Raw genomic sequence first — 20,664 nt, 5'->3', positions numbered from 1 at the left:
TTATGTGACTTTTACCTCATTTTTAGACACCCACCACTCAGTCTTTGTCTCACTTCCTTCCACTCGCTGCTCTGTTCTTATCTGTAGTGTTTGATTCCACCCTGTGGCAGCACTCTTGTCTGCTGCTCCCGTCTCCTCTGCATGAATCATTTGTCAAATTATGCGCGTTTTCATGAGTGAGCGCATAAAGACGACTGGAGGAATTAGAGTGCATGCATTCATGTGAATGTGGGTGTCTTGTGTGTCACGTAGTGTGGTTTTTGCATATGTGGGCAGCTGATGTGCAGTGTTGATCAAAGCAGCGTATTGATTGATTGTGTGCCGCCGGAGGGACCATTTTGGCCCATGACACTAAAACCCACACAGCATCGCTCTGGCCTGTGGGCCACGAGCCCTAATGAGTTACATGGTTCACCTATTGCTGCACTGGTTTTATTTCACATTCAGAACGCACATCTATAAACAGTTTACTCGGAGAAACTCTTGTGATTTAATCAGTGTTGTATAAGACACATATCATCAATCTGCATTAGAGTCTGATTGCTTCTTTTTTTTTTCTGGGAGAAGATACAGAAAGAAAAACTTGTGGATTTTTTCCATGCACTTTCTTTTTGTCTGCTATGCTTTGTCCTCTGCTTGTCACTCTCAATAATCCAGCCAGGGCGTGTGTGCAATCACAGTGGGTACATGTTTGTGTGTGACTGTAGCCCGGCAGATCACAGTCAGACAGAGTGGGCCTCCCACAACTGGGTTTCAATGACAGCTTTAGTTTCTCCTTTGGCTCTTGTCACACGGGTACACAAACACATACACTTGTCACTGGCTGCCTTTTCTGAGCACACTGTTCCATTTGCCTTCATGGAGGGACCCCTTCTCAGAATGAAAGGCTTGTCTAGACGTCTCTAAAATATACATCTCAGCACACACACAGGGAGCAGGGCTGCTTGGCCTTAAAGAAGAGAAACAGGGAAAAAAGAAATGAATTTCAAAGTACACCGGCATGTCCTCAGTCAATATCCGGCACCATGGCCCTGCCTTATTTATGAAGCTGCTTCTTTCATCTTGAACACTGTTGTCTATAAGCCACATGAAACGTTCTCCAGCACTTGGTTCCTAACAACATACACAGGAAAAAGTGGTCTTCTCTTCTCACTCTCTCTAATACACACACTTCACACTGCTGACTGTTATCATTACAATATACGCATGTTAGATGAACAATATTGCCAACAAGCTCAGAACAAAGGCAACAAACGTGCGAGTGATCGGGATAAAGTTAGAGTTCTTGCCCTTTTTCGACTAACACTCATAAATAGAGATCACACGCTACGGCAGAGGCACCACACATCCTTCATTCTTTTTTATCCTCTATTCTTTTTGGGGTGCAGAAGAAGAGGACATCTAAAATAAATGTTGTCGATTTAATTGCCATTAGCACTGGGACACAAGGAGCTTCTGGGGCTCTTATTGCTGCTCTCTGTCTTAAAGTCAAAACCAGACAGTCATCTGAAAGGTTCAATATGGGTTTTCTCATTAATGGCCAAATCCATGGGGTATCCAACCAGCAATACTTCCCCCATAAGTCCCCAGGCTAGTCTCCCCTCTCATTTAATTTAATGTCACTCCAATAGGACAAGCTCACATTTATTTAACCAGTCTGCCCCCGGGGCACTCATCCACCTAGGGAGGCAGGGACATTTACTTACAAGAAAGCATTTGCTCTCGCGTTGCATCATCTGTTTATTTAAAACGGACAGGGCCTGATGCTTGTGGTGGATGAGGAAAGATCTACATCTTTGTATGTAAATAAATAAATTAAGAGAACCATTTAATTATGTGCAGCCCTGTGATCTTTATTCTATTTGTTCCACCTCCCTAAAGTATAAAAAATGCCTCATATTCGCCTTTTATGAACACAGAATAAAACATTTGAACACACTGAGCCAATTTGAAAGAAGGCATTGCTATAATGTGGCTATCGCAAAAAAAAAAAAATAAACGTATAAAAAGAAGCAGGCTGTTAGGACAGGAAGTCACATGTGGTGCGTGTTTGCAACAAGAGACACACAACAGTTTACAATCCAACCTTCTCTGTGTTTTGGGAAGTGTTATTCACACAGTGAGAAACACAGGCCAATTTTTTTCACAGCATATTTCTCTCATCACCCGTCATCCCCAGGCCCAGTCTCTGTTGATGTATTTTTTATACATGATTGTCGCAGTGTTAAACTGACAATAATAAACATTTAAATTCTCCATTACGCTGTTTCAAGCTGTGTCAATGCTGATTCACAATGTCGTTTGTCAAAAAGAACTCCCTGGTCACACTTAGAGTGCCATTCCTCAAAAGAGCACTTGGTCTAATATATGCCAGTTAGAATTATATATGCATCCCTATTTCACACACACACCCCTCCCTCCACTAACCCAAACAGCATGCCAGTGTATTTAGTTGTCATAATGAGCTGCCATGCCTGATGCACTGCATAGGGACACTGTGCCTGCCAGTTCCATTTGTGTGTCTGGGCTGCTGTTTACATGCTGTGTGTGCGCACACCAGTGTCAGTATACTGTAGATGTTAAATATACACTACTTCTATGTGATTAATGCTGTATAACAGGGCTGCCCACACCTTTTTGGCTTGGGAGCTACTGTTCAAACAACCAGGCTAAGGTGATCTACCTGCATTGAAATGATCAAAATAGATTCACGTATTAAATGCACCTAACTCTTCAGCACAATATAATTAAATTCTTAGAGTATATAGTCACTGCTACACTTTATAGATTTATGTTTATATTTTTTCTTTTAATTACTTATGATATACCAGGGCTCCCCTTTTGCCATTTACTGGTGAATCCCAATCGACTTTTTGGCCACCTGCCGTATAGTTGTGTTGACACAATGTTTTTAAATATTTTCTCAGGTTAAGTCATGTGGAGCGTGACGTGAATATGAAGAGGCAGCTCGTGGAAGACTTGAAAACTAGACTTAAGTTTTTGCAGGAAATGGAGAAAAGCTATAGAGGACAATTGGAAGATCTGGAGAAGAAGGTAATGTTGGCAGACACTGCCCTAAAGTACATGACAGTTCAATGTTTGTTTAATAAAATGACATAGTAAGGATGTGTAATTGCTATTCAAAATGTCGTAGGTCTTATTTGATATATTAGGCTGATTTTAATGTCATGTTATTTCACGGTGATGCGTTTTTTTACATTTCATCATTAGGTAAAAACTCTATCAGAAGAAGCCACCAATAGGAAGGCCCTCATCGACTCTCTGAAGAGAAGACTGAACGTGGCGACCACAGAGAAAAAACAGCGTGAAGCATCTTGTACAAAACTAACAGAAGACCTGGAGAAAAAGGTTTAAATAAATAAATAAAAACCTATAAGTATATGACCCACTATAAAGCCAGTGACACCCATTTATTCTACAAACATTTAGGAAGTGCAAGCTAGACTACTGTATACGCTGCATATGATATTTCAGCACCTAAAATAGTCGTTCAGTCATAGTTGTATGAGTTATGGCATAACAGCAGCAAATCTCTCTTCCCAGGATCAGCAGATACGTTCTCTACAGGCTCGCATTGGATCCAGTGAGCAGGCGTTAGAAGCACTGGAACAGACCGCTACCAAGCAAATGGAGGGTTTGACCCAGAAGAGTTCCAATGCCTTGGACAGACTGCAGAGACAGCTAGGCATTGCTTACTCTCAGCTGGAGCAGCTTCACTCTTTTATCAAGGTATTTAGTGAAAAAGGCAACAGTAAAATGTTTTGGGTTTTTTTTATTTGTATTTATATTTAAAACTATAGAAATTGCAGGAACATAACATTTTGGTTAGGGCCATAGCGGGCAAACTTTTAGACACACCATCAACACACAAGCGGGTTTCCCGGATTTCTATCCTTGTGACTTTGTCATAGTTCATTAAACACATTGTTTGTTTTTTTTTTGTTTAGCTTTCACGCAACCTCTTGTCACAATAAAAGCATTTATTACGAAAGTCAACACAAACTTTTAGACACACCATCAACACACATGAGGTCCACCTTTATTACTTAAATTACAAATACAAGCGTTAACTGTCCACTAGCTCTGGCCTGCTTTTTTATATGGAGGCCAGTGTCCAAATCTGAATAGAGTATCAAAGTGACTAGCACCCCGTCTTCACCCATGTGTCTGTGTTTTCAGTCTGTTTTTGTTGTGTAATCATTGGCAACGGAGACGGTTGTCTCTTTGCCATCCTAATCCATCACCCTACGGTGTGTTATATCAGTGTGGCAGAAGCTGATAAGGATTGTCCATCAGTTCAGTTCATTGAAGGCTGTCTGTCACAGCAGGAAATGTCTTGGCAGAGATGGATGGCAGGAGCGCTGTATTTGCACACACCCATAAATCAAGTAAAAGATTATGACACAGTTTATTTTCTGTTGTTAACATATCTGTTTACACGAGCGATAATAATTCATACAAACTATTCCTGTTTGACTCAGTTTGCAATTGACAACTGCTAAGGGTCAATTAGTCTCGTACTCCAACCGCTGATTTGTTTTCATTTATTTAAACCACTGCTTGTGCTTCAAGTTCCATGCAAATCAAAATGTAATATAACAACTGGCACGAAATACAGTTCATGCAATTGAACTTTCTTTCTTTCCATGCCCATAGCCCCAGGCCGGTTGGGCCATTGTGTTGTTGTTGAGGATTCACATCATTGTTTGTTTCCCTCTGGCTCTTGTGATCCCCTATAAGAACACCGAGCCCTTTGATTGGACTGCCTGACGTCCAGGGGAGATTTACTCTTGTCATGTATTGATCACGACCGGAGGGCTGTGCGTGTGTGTATAGATGTGGCTGTGTGTGTGTGTGTGTGTGTGTGTTTATGTGTGTCTTTATGAGCCTTTTTTTGTCCATTGCCCCCGTATGTGATATTTTGTGTGTGTGTGTAGATTTTTATTGAGAACCAAAAAAAAAAGTATTGGCCCCCTGCACTAGCCCCAGGCTGTAAGCACTGTTGTTGAACTGCAAAACAGTGGCCCTGCATGAAGTGACTTTGAGATGCACACTCTCAAACACACACACACACACACACACACACTAAAGGTAGCCTTGAACCGGACATGTTACAAGATAAAGTTTGATTATTTTTTATTAATGATTTAGATATGATTTTTTTTAAGATGCAAATAGTAGAATGATCTGTAATTAATCATATATTAAATCAGTTAACATCTGGAAAGTTTTTTACATATACAATAAAAGCAACTTCTGTGATTTAAGCTCCTCGAGGAAATGTAGGCGATATTTCTTCATTTGTTTTTCAACCGTAATCATCTTAGATCAAAAGATAGAGGAAAAAGAAATTTGTCTCGTTTTAAAAGAGATTTTTATTCATAATTACATTCAATATTGCAAATTTTATCTCAGGATTATTTTTAAAAACCTTCAGTCTCCTCTGAAAGTCGGAGGAGAACTCCGTTTTCTTTTCTCAACGTCTGTCATCAGAATTTACTGTGGATACTTCTGAAAAAGTATGTTTTTGTTTGTTTGATATCTGTATCTTTTTTTTTTGTTAAGGCTAATATTCATAATTCTTCAAAAATCTGTGCAGTAGAACAGTGAGTGTGTGTGTGTGCATGCGTTTGTGTGTGTGAGTGTGTGTGTCTTACGTCCCCCTTTCCTCATTTTGTTTCTACCAGGGCTCAGAATGAGCAATAAATTCACCTCTTAATCTCTGTCTGGATTATTCCAAATGCTGGGTTCAGGTCAATTGAATTCAACCCTTCACTAGTAAGAGTGAATATCTATTAGGTTGTAAATAAAAGAATAGGACCTCAGACAGTTGGTTAATGAGCTGTGTATTCCTTAAGGGAAAAGACGGCTCTCAGATCAGCATAAAGAGCTAACGCTGCCGTCCTTTATCAGTAAATGGACAAAAAAATTTAATTTGTCCATGTCCCCTCCCTGTTTTTTCTTTTAATATATTAAACTAAAAAGGAAGGTCCTAATTTGTCCACATGAATGATGTGTTCAAACACATGGCCACGAGGTGAAGGAATTGTCGTGTTTGACTTTTGTTGGACTTCTCAAACTGTAATGCGTTTAAACATTTGATCAATATATTGGACAGGGCGGCACCATTTTTAATCCTGCGATTTTCCGTGTGGAATCAGACGTCCTATTTCAATGAGCATGTCTGTTGAATAAAATACATTTTACGTTAATGTCAGGATTTCTATTCTTTTGTACCCTCTGAGTGATACTATGTACAACAGTGCCATCTATAGACCACCTAAAACACACTCCCGCCTGCTGCCCTGAAGCTGCTAGTTAAACTCCCTTTGTTAACCTGATGTACTGTTCAGCCTACACTTAAATGCAGTCTTGGACCCGTTGCGTTTAAACATTGTCTATATGTTGTTTGATATGATATCTTAATGCACTGTAGTCGGTTTTATGCATCACTTCAATTTCTGGTAAACAATGTATGTCCTTCTTGGTTTAATTGCGCAATACCCAACTGCGAGGAGTACTTTTTTTGTTTTGTTTTTGTGTACTGCAAGTTCTGTCTTCAGCTTTTTCTCTCCTGACCATCTATTCTAAGGTCAGCTTTTCAGCAGGCTTGCAAGGGAATTATACAGAAGATTATTGCCTTGGTCAATAATTTCAAAATGAAGCAAAGGGGAGTTTGCTTTATTGACTTTCTCGTGTACAGTGGCAGTTTTATCATTTAATTGTCTCTCTGTATTTAGAGCAAACTTCCATTTAGTGCCAGACTGCTGGGCTATCACAGGCTTTCATCGTCTTACTCGCTGTTCACTGAGGCATTTGAAACGGCCCCTTTTAGCTTAATTATTAACCGTGTTATGCCGCCCTGTTGTACTCTGAGACATTCAGAAAGCAAATAAATAAATGAAGGGCTGTATTTTCAGCAGTGCCTTTCATTCTCTGATGCGTGATTCTCTGTTTGTGCAGATTTTAGCAAAACTTGGGGTGTGTGTGATATCAAAGCTCTGTTCCCCAGGCTTCCCATCGACAGGGCAACGAACCCTCAGGTCCATATTCCTGGGGATCGTGAGGCGAAACCGAAAAGAATCTGAATGTGTCAAACTCAATATTCCTCCATAATGTACTAGGCATGGCTGCCGCATGCTTGATCAATTTCATTTATTCATCTGTCAGGCTCTTGTTTTTTCCATATCCATTTCATCATCATCTTTTTTTATTTATTCTTCTCTCCATCAGGACCTGGCCAGTGAAATACTTCTAGATGTTAAGGAGGTCAAGCAGCAGTTGATGAAGAGGAGGAGGTTGATGCAGACCAACACTGGGGCAGTTAAGGGCAACCTCTCAGCCAAGTCCATGATCAAGGCCAAGTCCATTGCAGCCTCAATTCTCAATATGTCGGAGAATGATCTTGCAGATATGCTGGACACTGATCAGGTAAAGCAGGGAAACAATTGGTACAGATTTGAACTTTGGGATCTATATTTCAGCATATCTATCACAGTTTTACAGTTACACAAAATGCTGTGTAACCCCAAACATGCTAATGGTGGTGTTGATTAGTCTTGGTTGAAGTCTAGAAATATCAGGGACTTTTTGCCCTTCTTCTGTTACGGTAAGTAAAGAAATGTGACCTAGCTTTGGACAGAGAACAAAGTCATATTTTGTTTGCCAACCACAAACCAAGAAATGGCCCTAAAATTATTACGATATTTCTTAATGTTGAAATCCAAGTCTAACTCTGGTGCTCTTTACCCTGCCAACACCAGCTCTTCTCTTTTGATCAAACCAGTTATATACAACTCATTTCTCTTGTTGGTGAAACTGAAGGTTGAGACATGCTCTGAGTTTCTACACTCTTATAACTTAGTGAGTGCCATCCCCTACCATAGATCACTCCAAGTCATGTGGGCAATTAGCAGCCCTTGTCCTGGGGGACGTCATCTCATCCATCATCGGATGAGAGACAGCACACCAGGCACTTACTCACACTTGAAACCAATTTTAGCCCTTTCGCAGCCCAGCTCCACCCAGGAGATGACAGTTTCTCACTTGACAAAAAGTCCCCCTCATCCGTGTTGAAACCTCTGTGGATAAAGTCATTCTGTTCTCCTCACTGTGTGTTTTCTCTGCCCTGCTATGGGTGTTTAATGACTGCTTGGTGCCTTAACATGGTGAGTGTAATTTTTCCTGTTAATTGTACAATAATAGAACAAAACGTGTAACAGAGTAGGGCTAATTATTTGGTTCGTGCTTGTGTTAATCAGCACCAGTTGGTAAGATTGATGCCATGGAGCTGGCTGCAAGCAGTGCTTTTTTTTTTTTTTTTTTTTTACTGCTTTACTGCTTTTTTAAAGTCAGTGGAGATTTCTTTTGTCATCAATCTTAAAGAAAATAGTGAAATTACACTGCGTTGGCATTCAAAATATTGCAGTTTTAATTTACAGAATTTCAACATTTTTTTCTTCTGTCAATTCAAACAAACAAATAACCAATCAGGGTTTTGGTTTAGGTCTGCTGTATGTTATTTGCTACAATTTAATTTTCGTGTTAAAAAAAATATATTTGTCATTGATTTCAGGCAGGAATTATTTGATCTGAAACTCGGAAAACAATTAATATTGTTCCTATATTGGTTAAAATTTCAGGATCGAATATCAAATAAAACTACTTTGGCCCATCCAATCCGATACCTAAGCCTAAATGTTCAACATAACTTTGCGCAGGGACACTATCACCTCAGTAGCGACAGCATGCAGGAGGAGGGAAGAAGGTATCGAAAATTATATCACTATCATATCGATACTCAAGTTGCAGTATTGGTATTGCACATGAAAAAGTTGAGTCAAGTCATCTGTATTTTGGGTTGACTTGTTCTATCAAATTAATAACATTTCAAATTATAGCCCCACATCAAGTGTATGAGATTTTAGGTTCAACTGTACACACAAAAAATCTCTTTCCTTTTCCCTATTGGATAATGCCTGGACCGTCACATTATTTCAAGCTGCAACATCTCGGACACAATGAGTAGAAGGAGCACATTAGTGCCAAAGCCCCACAGTCACACTTCACCCTGTTCATTAGCACTAACAAGGCTACTATTCTGCAAGGTATTTATACATGAGTAGCATAAAAACATACCGTTGTACCCTGCCACTGTGTCTCTAGAGAATTGCGTCAAGGTCCTGGCTCTTAGTTGCTACAGTTCCACCCTACAGCAGGTGAATCACAAAAGCCAATGTTAGATGTACTATCTCTCCAAAGAAACAAAGTATGTATTTAAGGTCTTGCAGCTGAGCTTTGTGTTGTTTAATTTTTCTGTTTTGTTTCCAGGGTGCAGAGGTTCGAACAGTGAGTCCAGCAGACCAGGAGTGGATGGACCAGTTGAAACACATCCTGCAGCAAAAGGTGAGCGTTGCAGGTCTGCAAAAATGTTTTATCAACAGTGTCAAAGCTGCAGTAAAAATAACACAGACAGTGGGATGCAGCATTCAGATATTGTGTAATATTTAGCTTAATTTCATTTCTAATTTAAGTGCATAGCTTAATAGAATGGTCATTTGAATGCACTGTAAAATCAATGTTAAGTATCTCAATCCTGACAATACAGGGAGAACTCACATACTTTACTTAAGTACCTACAGTATGTCACTCACCTATGCTAACACAGTTGTAACATGATTATCTAGGACATAAAAACATCAGAAGAGTCTGACACTTGGGAGCCATAATGAAGGGCAAAAGGTTCCCCAAAAAACAGCACAAAAGAAAGAAAGCACAATCCAGAGCATGGTGTATAACCAGTGAATGTAAACATAGCCTTCTTTCAGGTACAGCGCCATATGTTGACGTATTCATCACCAATTAGTTACTGTGCAAAATGTGTTTTCATGCCATTGTCTGAATGATGGACACAAGAGATTCTTCATAAACTTGTGGAAGACGTCAACGTAAACACGAGACGCTGTAGATTAAGGATGTAAAACGAGGACCCTCTGTATTTTGGATTGTGTTGGGAGAACTTGTGGTTGTCACTTCATCTGTCTTTATACCACTGTGTCCTGTCTACTGTTGATTCGTTTAGAAACAATTCTACAGTATCCTGGTGTAAATTTCAAAACTACTTGGATAATGAAAACAATTTATGCCCCCTAGTGGAGTTATACTCATAGAATATCGCTTATTTTTTCTGTTTGTAAATATATGGAGTACCTTGCCAACTTTTGGCTGTTCCCTTAAGGAGTCAGCACGGGGGAGCCTTTGCCTCCGTCTTATCAAATATCTTGCATCCTCTACTGTTACATCAACCATCTCAACGTCCTCATCCATTCATAAACTCATAAACCTTCTCTGGGGTCTCCTTTTCTTTGTGCCTGGCAGCTTAATTCCCAACACATTTCATCTAATATAGCCAGTATCGTTCCCCAGAACATGTCAGAACCATTGTAACCTTGTCTTTCTATTCCCTGTAACAAAACAGTTTTGCCTTATGCTTTTTTTAATTCTATTAATTCCTAATCCTGTCCACCCTGCTTATGTCCAATAGAGTGTATCCTTAAGTCTGTCATGGCCAGTTCAACCTGTCAATCTTGTTACGGTTCTTCCCATCAGCCATCACCTCAGGTGGCAGCAGGCAGTTTCTTCATTTGGCCAAGTTGCCAATCCGTCCCAACCAAACAGCTCCTAACTGGTCGGGACTTGTTGCCAAACCTTTACTTCACCAACACTCTCCCTAAACCTTATAGTGTAGTGGATCAACTTCACACTTTAGCTCTGTAATTCCTGAGCAAGTACACTTTACTGCCCCAGTATTGTTCTTTACAGGCAAATGAAAATGTCACTGCCATGTCTTTTGGACATCTCCACCCTCGGCTTTTAAGCTGTAAAACCTCTACCCTCTCTTCACACTCAAAAGGTCTTTAGAAACTGTTTTCTTTTTAAAAATGCACACCTCAATGGAATTTCTCTCCATTTCCTTGATAAACGTATTATTTATTTTCTGGTCTATCTGTTTGTCCAGTCATTTTCCTCTACGCTCCTGTCCTTGTCTTACTGACTTCTACACAATCCCTCTCTTCTTCCCTGTTGTTGACTATCAGTAGCCCAGTGTATCATCTTGTCAATCAACAGGACTGAAGCACCAGTCCATTAAGATCTGGCATTCTCTCCCATACGTCGTTTCTGAAGTAGTTCTCACCAATTGATACGGCCTTGGGATTGGCTTCAGGAGAACATAGACGTATTCCTTTGTTTTGTTTTTTTAAATCCAATCTCATGTAATTTCACCAAAATTATACACCACAGACCAACAGAACCAGATATTCAACCTGTTGCCCTGGTTGTTTTGTATCAGTCTCCAGCGTAGAAACATGTTAGTGTCAGAATTTTCTTAAATGCAGTCAAAAGAGGATGAATTTATTCTCCCTTTACCAAATGGTTCTCTTCTTGGCAGTACAACAAAGGAAAGCATCCACATCCTTAGTGTGTGAGCCTTTGTGTGCACAGACACTCATCTGTGAGCGCTCTGCTGAAGCTTTACTGCTGCGCTGTCAACGTCAGCTCACTGTGATATGTGTATGATTGAGTGTGTCGACTGAGTGTGTGTGTCTTGTCTGTGTTCTTGTCATTGGCTGCTGCAGGCACTCATGCGTCACCTCAGCACCGTGACACACACCAGACGCTGTTCACTTGTTCCCCAGATCTTCCGCTGACCTTTTCACCCCCCCACCCCACACACCTCTCCACAACACACATACACATCGATGTTGAATACACACAAAACACCGTACTGAATCTACGATTTTCCCTTCTAGCTGGACAGCTCTCAGTCCCTGTTCTCTCTATCTGCCATCCTGCACTGTCCCACATTTCCTCTCTCTCTCTCTCTCTCTCTCTCTCTCTTTCTCTCTCTCTGTCTCTCTTTCTCTTATTTCTCTCTTCCTCGCTCAGACCCCGAGGCAGCTTGTTAGTGGGGAACTAAATATTGATTTGGCGGGCCTGTCGATGCCGGGAGAATGAGCTAGTGTCCACCAGAGACCTCGGCACCAGCAGCCTGCTATCGACATTTTCCGTGGGCGGAACAGGGGTAGTGGAGGGGGGTGGGCGTTGGAGCTGATGTGGGGCTTGAAGGAGAAGAGGAGCAGACTATGACAAGGCTGAGACTTGCCCTCGGGTCCCTGTAAGGACCGTTGGGACCACCGCAGCCACCCCCCCACCCCCCTTAGTGAAACAGACTTTTTCTATTTCCTTTCAAGTCTGTCTTGTTGTGTTTTTGTGTTCTTCCTGTTTGTCTCATATATAGTCATCTTTGTTTCCCTAAACGTAGTTGCTTTCTTGCTCTTTGATTTGTCTTTTTAATTCATATCATCGTATAACAAGTATACTGAATTCTGAATCATTTGTACACATTTTTCATAGTTCTTTCACATGTAAATCCTAATTACACACTAATTACTAAAGAAAATTGTGCCTTTAGTCATTTTTGGAACTTCTGTAAGGTGAGATCATTCTGTCGGCTCTTGAAGCGACAATTTTATTAGTGAGAAGTATCCTCCTGCACTCCTTTGATTTCTCTACTCCCTGTCATAGCTTATGAAATACCCACCAAGCAGAACATGTGTGAAGTGGAATGGCCTGGCCTGTCACTGAGCCTGTGACACTGATAACACACTCTCCCAATAATGATATGATCTTATCCCTGAACTGCACTCTCCCACACTTTGTTAGATAAAAAGACAGAGACAGAAATAGACACAGCGGAAGGAGAGATGAGAAGGAGATCCATGATGTCCTTAACTGGCTGCCTGTCACAGGAGGAGGATGAGGTTCTGGCCATCTGTGCGTATATATGTGGGTATATGAAGCTATTTGTGCATGTGCACAGTCGGAGCAGCCTCATCTTGTCACTGTCTCGGCCTAATGGAGCTGCCAGTGGGACAGCAGTTTATTATCTCTGTGGCCCTGTCAATAGCAAACCCATCACTCACTTTGTTTTGTATCGCCACAAATATATGTGTGTGTGCGTGTGGTCGGGTGAGAGTGCATGTGAAAGACAAGTGGAGTGGCTTGTGAGTGGGTGTCTGACTCTCTTCAATTGGGCCATTGTTTGCCACAACTGTCACGAACTGCCACAGGTCAGAATAACAAGAAAGATAGACACATGTTACACTCTTCTCACAAACTTCCAGTATATGCTGAGTTACTTCCCCCCATCATGTCAACATGGTGGCATAGATTTCTGGAAGCCCTTGACTGATGCCCCACATGTCCACTCAAAATCAAATGAAACATTGCATTCATTTCCCTGTCTCTCACCTCAACTGGCAAGTTAATGAAATCAAACCCTATGCCCCTCAGTAGAGAGCCACCATAAGCAGCGCTCCATAGTCAGGATCGGGGGACGGTGCTGTCTAATAATCGTGAGCAGGCCAGGGGGTGCATTGTATGGCTCCACAGCAACACACTATGAATAAGGCTAGCAGGGAAGATGGAGTGTCCATGTGGGCCATGGGGTCCAGGCACCGACCCAGGGAAGCATTGATTTAATTGCCTTTGGTTTATTTGTGGAGTCCTAATTATTGACTGGAGGTAGAATTTAATGGGCCAAGTCTTTATGAAGACAGGGAAATGACGGGCTTCTGCTGTTGGCCAGTAATGAACAGGAGGAGCTTGTGCATGCAAGTGTCTGCACACGCACGAAAACACACACGTTCCCTGCAGATCATTTTTCAGACTCCTTTTGTACACACACATACCCATCTCAGGCCTCATGACAGCATAATAACATTTAAAAAGTCATTGACTTTGTTGATTTCTTTACGACAGGACAGTGGTTTGGTTTACTAGTATGGGGCGACGCTGTGGGCCTGCTAATATTTACCTCCCGATCACACCCGGGGGAAACGTACAAGCATCACTTCTTATCAGCTTCTAAATTATAACGAGCAGGCGAAAACATTACGTAAAGGCAATAGTTTAAACGGACACAACGTGTTATTAAACACCTATGGTCTTCATTGAGTTCTTTAATTGGCGTTTTATCATTAAACGTAGGTGTGATATAGAATGAGAGGCAGAGAAAGAACGGCACCAATGCACTGAGAAAGTTTTCTGTTGTCGGTGCTGTGAGGGTTAGGGGCTGTGTGTTGTGTGGCTCATTATGCCACTATAATGACATGTCCCACACTTCTCTCTGAAGGAAAGTGACTCTAATTAAGCCCCATTTAATCATTGAGCTAATTAAATCAGCCACTCTTTTTTTGTCTCAGTAAGTGTGTTTGTATGTGTGTGGGGGAGAGGGGAGGTGGCACAGTCTTTGTACTATAAATATGTCACTGAAACTGTAGCCGAGGGCCTGGAGGAGACTCGCATTTAACTTTGCCACGGCTCACATTAAAGTGTACGTCTTGCATTTTCACAGATTAAAGGGGTTCATCAACAGTTTTCGTTCTGCTCCCTGTACAGTAGATGTTTACCGTACCCCACGATTGGTGCATTTCTACCAAGTAGAAATGCACCAATCAACATTGTCAGTTTGTCAGGACGACCGGTCGGACAGCTGATCTATTGTTTTATAGCCGATCATTCTGTGTCAGAGAGCAGGACAGGAAGCTCAAACATACTGGTTTGGACGTACAGTACTTCACAGTGAGCCACTAAAACTCCAAGCTCAGCATTTGTAACAGTAAGTGTAACTGTGGGCGAGCCACTACAGAATAGCAAACCTAATCCTAATCCGCGCCACTAAAACTCCAAGCTCAGCATTTGTAACAGTAAGTGTAACTGTGGGCGAGCCACTACAGAATAGCAAACCTAATCTAAAACAGTACAGTCACCATTACTGAGTGAGGATTGGTCCACTGATGTATGATGCAATCTTAGAGCATTGTGGGAACCCAAGCACAGCAGCAAACTTTAAAAACAGTTATATTTTCACTTCAATTTAGCTTGAAAAACATACAAGTTATATTTTATCAATGGTAATGAGACTCTAGATAATAGATATAGATAATAGATATAATAATAGAGGGATTTACTTCTACATCAGTAGAAAATAGAAAAGGAAGAGGGCAGTGTAGCTTCATATCAATACACCACCATACACTGCTGATAATATTTTAAAATAATAGAGGGATTTACTTCTACATCATTTTTTATTATAATTATTTAAGTCATTCTATAAACCCTAAATAAATTTTTAAAATCGACATTTGTTCATGGAAACAGTCAGTTGGAATATTCTGTTTTGTGTCTCATCGAACCCCTGAAAGTCATTTCACCTGCGTCTCATTCTGTGGGACAGTTTGCTGTGTAGGCACCACCACTTAAGTCGATTGTCACTGCGTCTCAGTACATTAGCCCGGCCAGCGAGCCGTGCTCTTCGTTGTGGGTGTGTTCTTGATTGCATAGTTCTACCTAAAGGTTGCATCTCTTTTGTATGGTTATCACCTTTCTATATTTATACCCCTGCGGCATCTGAATCACCTCATTTTCACACCTAATGAGTAGGAAACTGAAACAAAGACCCGGTGCGTTCCTGTGTTTAATCTATGGTGTATTTAGGTCAGATCCCTAACAAATACACATTGTGCAGTGAAATTATGTTTCCAAACAACTTATCAAGAATAGAAGGTTTTTAATTACGGTATTTGTGGCCCCAGGTGTCCAATTCCCTTTCATATCAGTCTCTAGTGGCCTAAAGGGAGGAAAGAGAGGGATCCTTTTCTCTGCAGGGGTAGGTAATTACCCAGAAAAAAGAGAGAATAGCCTTGTCGGTAGTTCAGTGCTTTCCTTACCTGAGCTCCTTTTTGCAAATGTGACATATTCATTAATGGAGATAATCAAATGCACTGTGTATTTTTTATATATATATATATATTTTTTTTTTTTTTTTACCCATTTATCATTCGTTGTTGTTATTCCCCTGTATCATGAATTTGATTTTCAAACAAAAGTGGGAAGATCAAAGATCAACACTTTTCCTGTGTGATGAAACTACAGTAACTACTTTACCTTGAATTGTCTTAGTGGCCTACATTATTGTTAAAGACTAGTCGCCAGCCAGGGAAAACAATGAACACCAACAGTCCTCTTACACGGCGGGGTAATGTGTAACATTACACCATTTTATAAATTGTGGGAAGCCGTGATTCCGTGAGTAAAACTTTGTTGGGACTGGAAAGTATAATTGAAACGTTGATGTTAAACATGGGCAACACTTATCTGTCAATCCCCCATGTTTGTCTATTTGTACCAAACACCCCATCTTGCAATCTGTTGTATATTGCTTAACATCTCAATGGACCCCCTTGGTTCCACCTCATTCTGACTCATTTAAAAAAATATGCATCAGTCTGACAGTTTTTTCAGCTACTCACAAACTGGGACCATGTCCTAACCCTTTCCAAGGGAGAAGACAAAAGAGTTAAAATGATGGAGCTTTTAAGAGTAAAACAGGTGGAGATTGTAATGCCACTTCCAGACATGGTCACTGGAGTGCTGTAACTTTGAGCTGCTCCTTGCCTTGAGGTGCGCCCCAGGCCATAGAATAGCGATGTCATTTAATTGGCTCATCAGAACACCTTGTCTTTCTGTGCATGTGTGCCTGTGTGCCGACACACACATGGATGCAGCTTATACACACACTTGTCATGTAATGTGGCTCCACATGTCTTTTTCTCTTTAGACACATGTTTACAGAATCACACCTAGACAAAAGTCAGCTCTGCAGGGCCTGTGAATAGTAAAGTAGGCGAGTTAGCATGGCTTATTGCTGCAGCAGCTTTTTCACTATGGCCAAAGGGGACAGGGGCCTCTTGCAAAACAGTGGTCTAGTTGTGTAGCCCTGGTGCATGCAAGGTCTGCCAGCGGGGACAGAGGCTCTGACTAAATCAGCCGTAGCATAACATTACTGCCAGATTCTATCACTGCCTTGAGCAACAGAGTCCAGTGAAGCAGCTGCACCTCAGTGTACCCTCAAATACCCCGTGTTGTACCAATGATGATGGATGTCCTTTTGTGAACTGGTTAATCAGGATGATTCCAAATTTTCCCAAATTATAGGTACTTCAGACTCCGATACTAATAGAATAAAGTCTAAAAGATGTTTTACTTTGAAAAATAAATGATTCTTTAAAGATCCCCCAATAATCAGTGTGGTGCTACCGGTCCAAGGCAAAAGCCTGAACCAGCCAACTGGTCCTTAGTACAATAAAGGTCAGGGACCACAATGACAAGCCAATGTCAAAGAAAGAAGGAACTCAAAGTAAATGTTCTAGCTTTTGCTCACTGAAAGAACTACAGACTCCATATTGTACATGGTTTGAGTCAACTTTTATTTATCTTTATCTCATAGACCCCACGTGAACTATGAAAAACACATTATTTACTTACATTTATTATATTTTAGGCTAATTTCACACATTGACTAGAACTAGATTCTACTGATTCTTGGTGATGGTCTTGATCTGTTCTGAACAGCTTAGACCATCCAGTCATCATTGAGGCTATAGTTTACATAGTAAGTTTCTCCAAGTGAAATCAGTGGATCAAAAAACAAGATTGTGCGCTGATGGAAAAAAAAGAACTAGACCGAAAACCAGAGTGTTTCCTAAAGGACCGAGGCAAAGGGAAATATCTCAGCAGAAACTTCAATCTAGTGGCTCTCCGTGGAATAGTTCAGTGTGTTTGATGCATCCCGTGCTTCTGGAACGGACTCCCCACTGTATACCACATGTGCTCAAGTGTGCACGTACACCTAGCATCACATGGGACCCTGTGTTCCCAGCTCCTGTTAGCTTTAATGAAGACGAGACAGGTGTCAGGGGGCAGCGCAGTGCTGTGTGTGTCTGTGTGTGTGTGTGTGCATACATACGTGTTGCCTGTTGACAACCACCTTTGGTCATGTTACTGATTACTTTAAAACCAATATTTATTAAAGACACTTCAGTCTTTTTCTATTGAGTAAAAACATTATTCCCAAGGCTGAGGTTGAAAGTAGGATTTATTTATTTCTCAATAAGAAAATGTCAATGTTGAGACCACTCAGTGCTAAAAGCTGGTTCTGGTACAAAGTACGAGTACATTTTTTTAATTTTCCCAATATACGACTACTACACAATATACTACAAATCATTATTTTTGTTAATATACAGTCAAATCTGTCACCTCATTTGGAGGTAAGTCGGCCTGTTTTGTTTTTTTTTGTGTGTGTTTTTTTTTTTGTATTGCTCAAGGATTTATTTGTTTGTGTCTAAAAAGAACGAACCTAACCTGGAGCGAATATTTATAGGTGATGATTGGTGTGAATCCTTTGATCAGACGCCTAATGACCATAAAATCCTTGTGTTGTTTCATAGTAAAAAAAAAAAAGGAAGAAAGAAAGAAATCTGCGGAGACACCTACCCTCCTCTTTATTTTCACCCCTGCCTGCACACTATTAAGAAACAGAGACCGTTTTTGGATTCTACACAGATTACATTCAACTCTTTTCAATCCTGTTGGTGAATGATGTAATCTTTTCATCTTTTTATTACAGCGTTTACGGCAGTAAGCATGTTGTTGTGTTACTGCCACCTATGTTTCATTTCCTTATCTACCTTTGGTGATGTCATCAAACCATTCCCTCTTTTATTTATAGAGAAAATGGGATGATAAATATGGCTTCACAAGGTGATTTTCTTTTTAAACTGATCTTGGTGTAAAGGACTCACTCTTTACAGGTGGAGTGTTTAGTCTGGATGGATGTCCTGCAGTGGACATACATCGACAGAATAATAAACCTTTATAGACAGTCCCTTGGTTAACCTCAGTGATGTCTTTTAAGAGTTTTAGCTTAACCCAGGGAAAGGGCCGGAGCGGTTTTATTAGTCTCATATCTGGTAATAATAGTAAAAGTTCAAAAATGAAAATGACTAAATAAAACAGTTAATTAAAAAGACAGTTGTTAATGTGTTAGTATGTGAAGACAACATAGAGTGTTGTTTGATGGGTGTTAAAGCTAGAATTTAAGAGGGCTTTCATCAGGAAAGATCTCATCCATCTGTCTGTCTTGGCAGACAGAAAAGGTCATAGGTTAATAATTACATCCTGAGTGGCTCTTTAGGGAGTCTTATTAGCAGGGCCAGTTGTAACACAGTATGAAGTAGAATTGAACAAAAGCTTGTCCCTGTGTCTTTTTAATATATGAATTTAAAATACCAGAAGAAGAAAAAGAAATCCCAGATGTAAACTAATGCTGCACCTTCAGTGTATTAGGAATCCTGATGCTTCTCTTGGGACTATATTGGATATGGAATTGACCGAGTGTTTCATTACACAAAAAATAGAAAAGGATGTTACAAAAGTTATAAAGAGAACAGTGAAACAGAAACCTAACCAATTGTTGACCTAACAATAGGTTACCTTCAACCAAAACAGCTAGGTGAACTTCACCTTGACCTTTACCCTGACAAATATGGCTCATATTGGTAAATCAGTCAAATACAAAATAAAGTTGTGATTTATTAAGGATTATGTTTTAAAAAATATATATTTGTAAATGTGTTTTTGTGTACAAATTGTACTTTGTTCCACTCACTTTTCCTCCCCCTCCCTATCGCATGTCTCCCTGCTCCCCCTGCAGATCCCCTCTGCCAGCCAGCTAATGGAGACGGTGCATGTGAAGATGAAGGAGAGGAAAGTGCTGACAGAAGAGCTGGCCATGCTCACAACACCAGTCAGCGAAAAAGCGTGACTCCCTGGGCTGAGGCTGGGAAAACGGTCATCTTTGTCTTTTCTCCCTCCCTCCTTCCTTCCTCCTTCCCTCCCTCCCTCCTTCCTTCCTCTCTTCTTTACTAAGTTCTTAAGCAGTGGGCCGAGCTAAGCTGACCCGGGGCAACAGAACCGATGTTTGTGAGGAAAGTTCTCTGGACTCACTCCGAGCCACTATAGCAGCACAGCAGCCTGGCTTCTGTAAGTGAGGCCCTGACATCTGCACTGGTCCTCAGTGCATTGTCTGTCAGACTGGGCCGGACTAATTTGAAATGCAGCCACTCTCCCTCACTGGGAGCACAGACCCGAGGTGAGGAGGCGAATGCTTACAGTAATGTTTATGGTCGACATTTTTACTCTCGTTTCCCCAAATTTATCTAGCAAATTAAGTATTTGTAAGTTCAGGGAAAAGAACCAGCAATGCTAAGTTAACACTTTGAGAGAGTCCAGTGCAAAGTATTTACTGCAAGATCTAATACTGTAATTAGTCCTGAGTCTCTGCTCCCTGAGAACTTCATCAATAATTGGACCTGGGTATTTATTTCTGATGTAAATAAAAATCACCAAAGAACTTTTTAAAGTCGCCTTTAAAAGATGTTTGTTGTTGATAATTTAATACTCGATTTCCACACATTTTGTTTTTACATTAAAATGTTTTTACATTAAACCAGTTTTTTTTCACCTGGGATTCAAATCGGGCCACCTTAAATGTCTAGTAATTGATAATAAAAAAAAGAAAAAAATTGAATTTTTTTATCTAATTATTATAAATATTTGATGAAAAACACTAAACGCAATCTTAAACAACATATTCTTTCTCTTTCATAAATATAAAACAAGTTCAAATAAAATGCAGTACATAAAAATATCATTGACGGCTGAGATCATGAGACTGAA

General features: G+C 40.5%; 1 protein-coding gene across 1 annotated transcript in view; it reads left to right on the top strand.

Moving 5' to 3' along the window:
* cntln (centlein, centrosomal protein) overlaps positions 1–20,529 on the top strand; it is a 70,510-nt gene extending 49,981 nt beyond the window's left edge. Inside the window, exons 21-26 of the mRNA XM_008317175.3 lie at positions 2,928–3,054; positions 3,232–3,369; positions 3,565–3,750; positions 7,255–7,452; positions 9,352–9,426; positions 19,640–20,529. Of these exons, the coding sequence (XP_008315397.1) occupies positions 2,928–3,054; positions 3,232–3,369; positions 3,565–3,750; positions 7,255–7,452; positions 9,352–9,426; positions 19,640–19,750 (835 nt within the window). The 3' untranslated portion in view covers positions 19,751–20,529. The remainder of the gene's footprint in view (positions 1–2,927; positions 3,055–3,231; positions 3,370–3,564; positions 3,751–7,254; positions 7,453–9,351; positions 9,427–19,639) is intronic.
* The last annotated feature ends 135 nt before the right edge of the window (positions 20,530–20,664 follow it).

Source organism: Cynoglossus semilaevis, chromosome 9 (assembly GCF_000523025.1).
Source record: "Cynoglossus semilaevis isolate Cse_v1.0 chromosome 9, Cse_v1.0, whole genome shotgun sequence".
Lineage (NCBI taxonomy): Eukaryota > Metazoa > Chordata > Actinopteri > Pleuronectiformes > Cynoglossidae > Cynoglossus > Cynoglossus semilaevis.
Note: the sequence above shows the minus strand (reverse complement) of the source record. Positions and strands in the feature narration are given on the sequence as shown.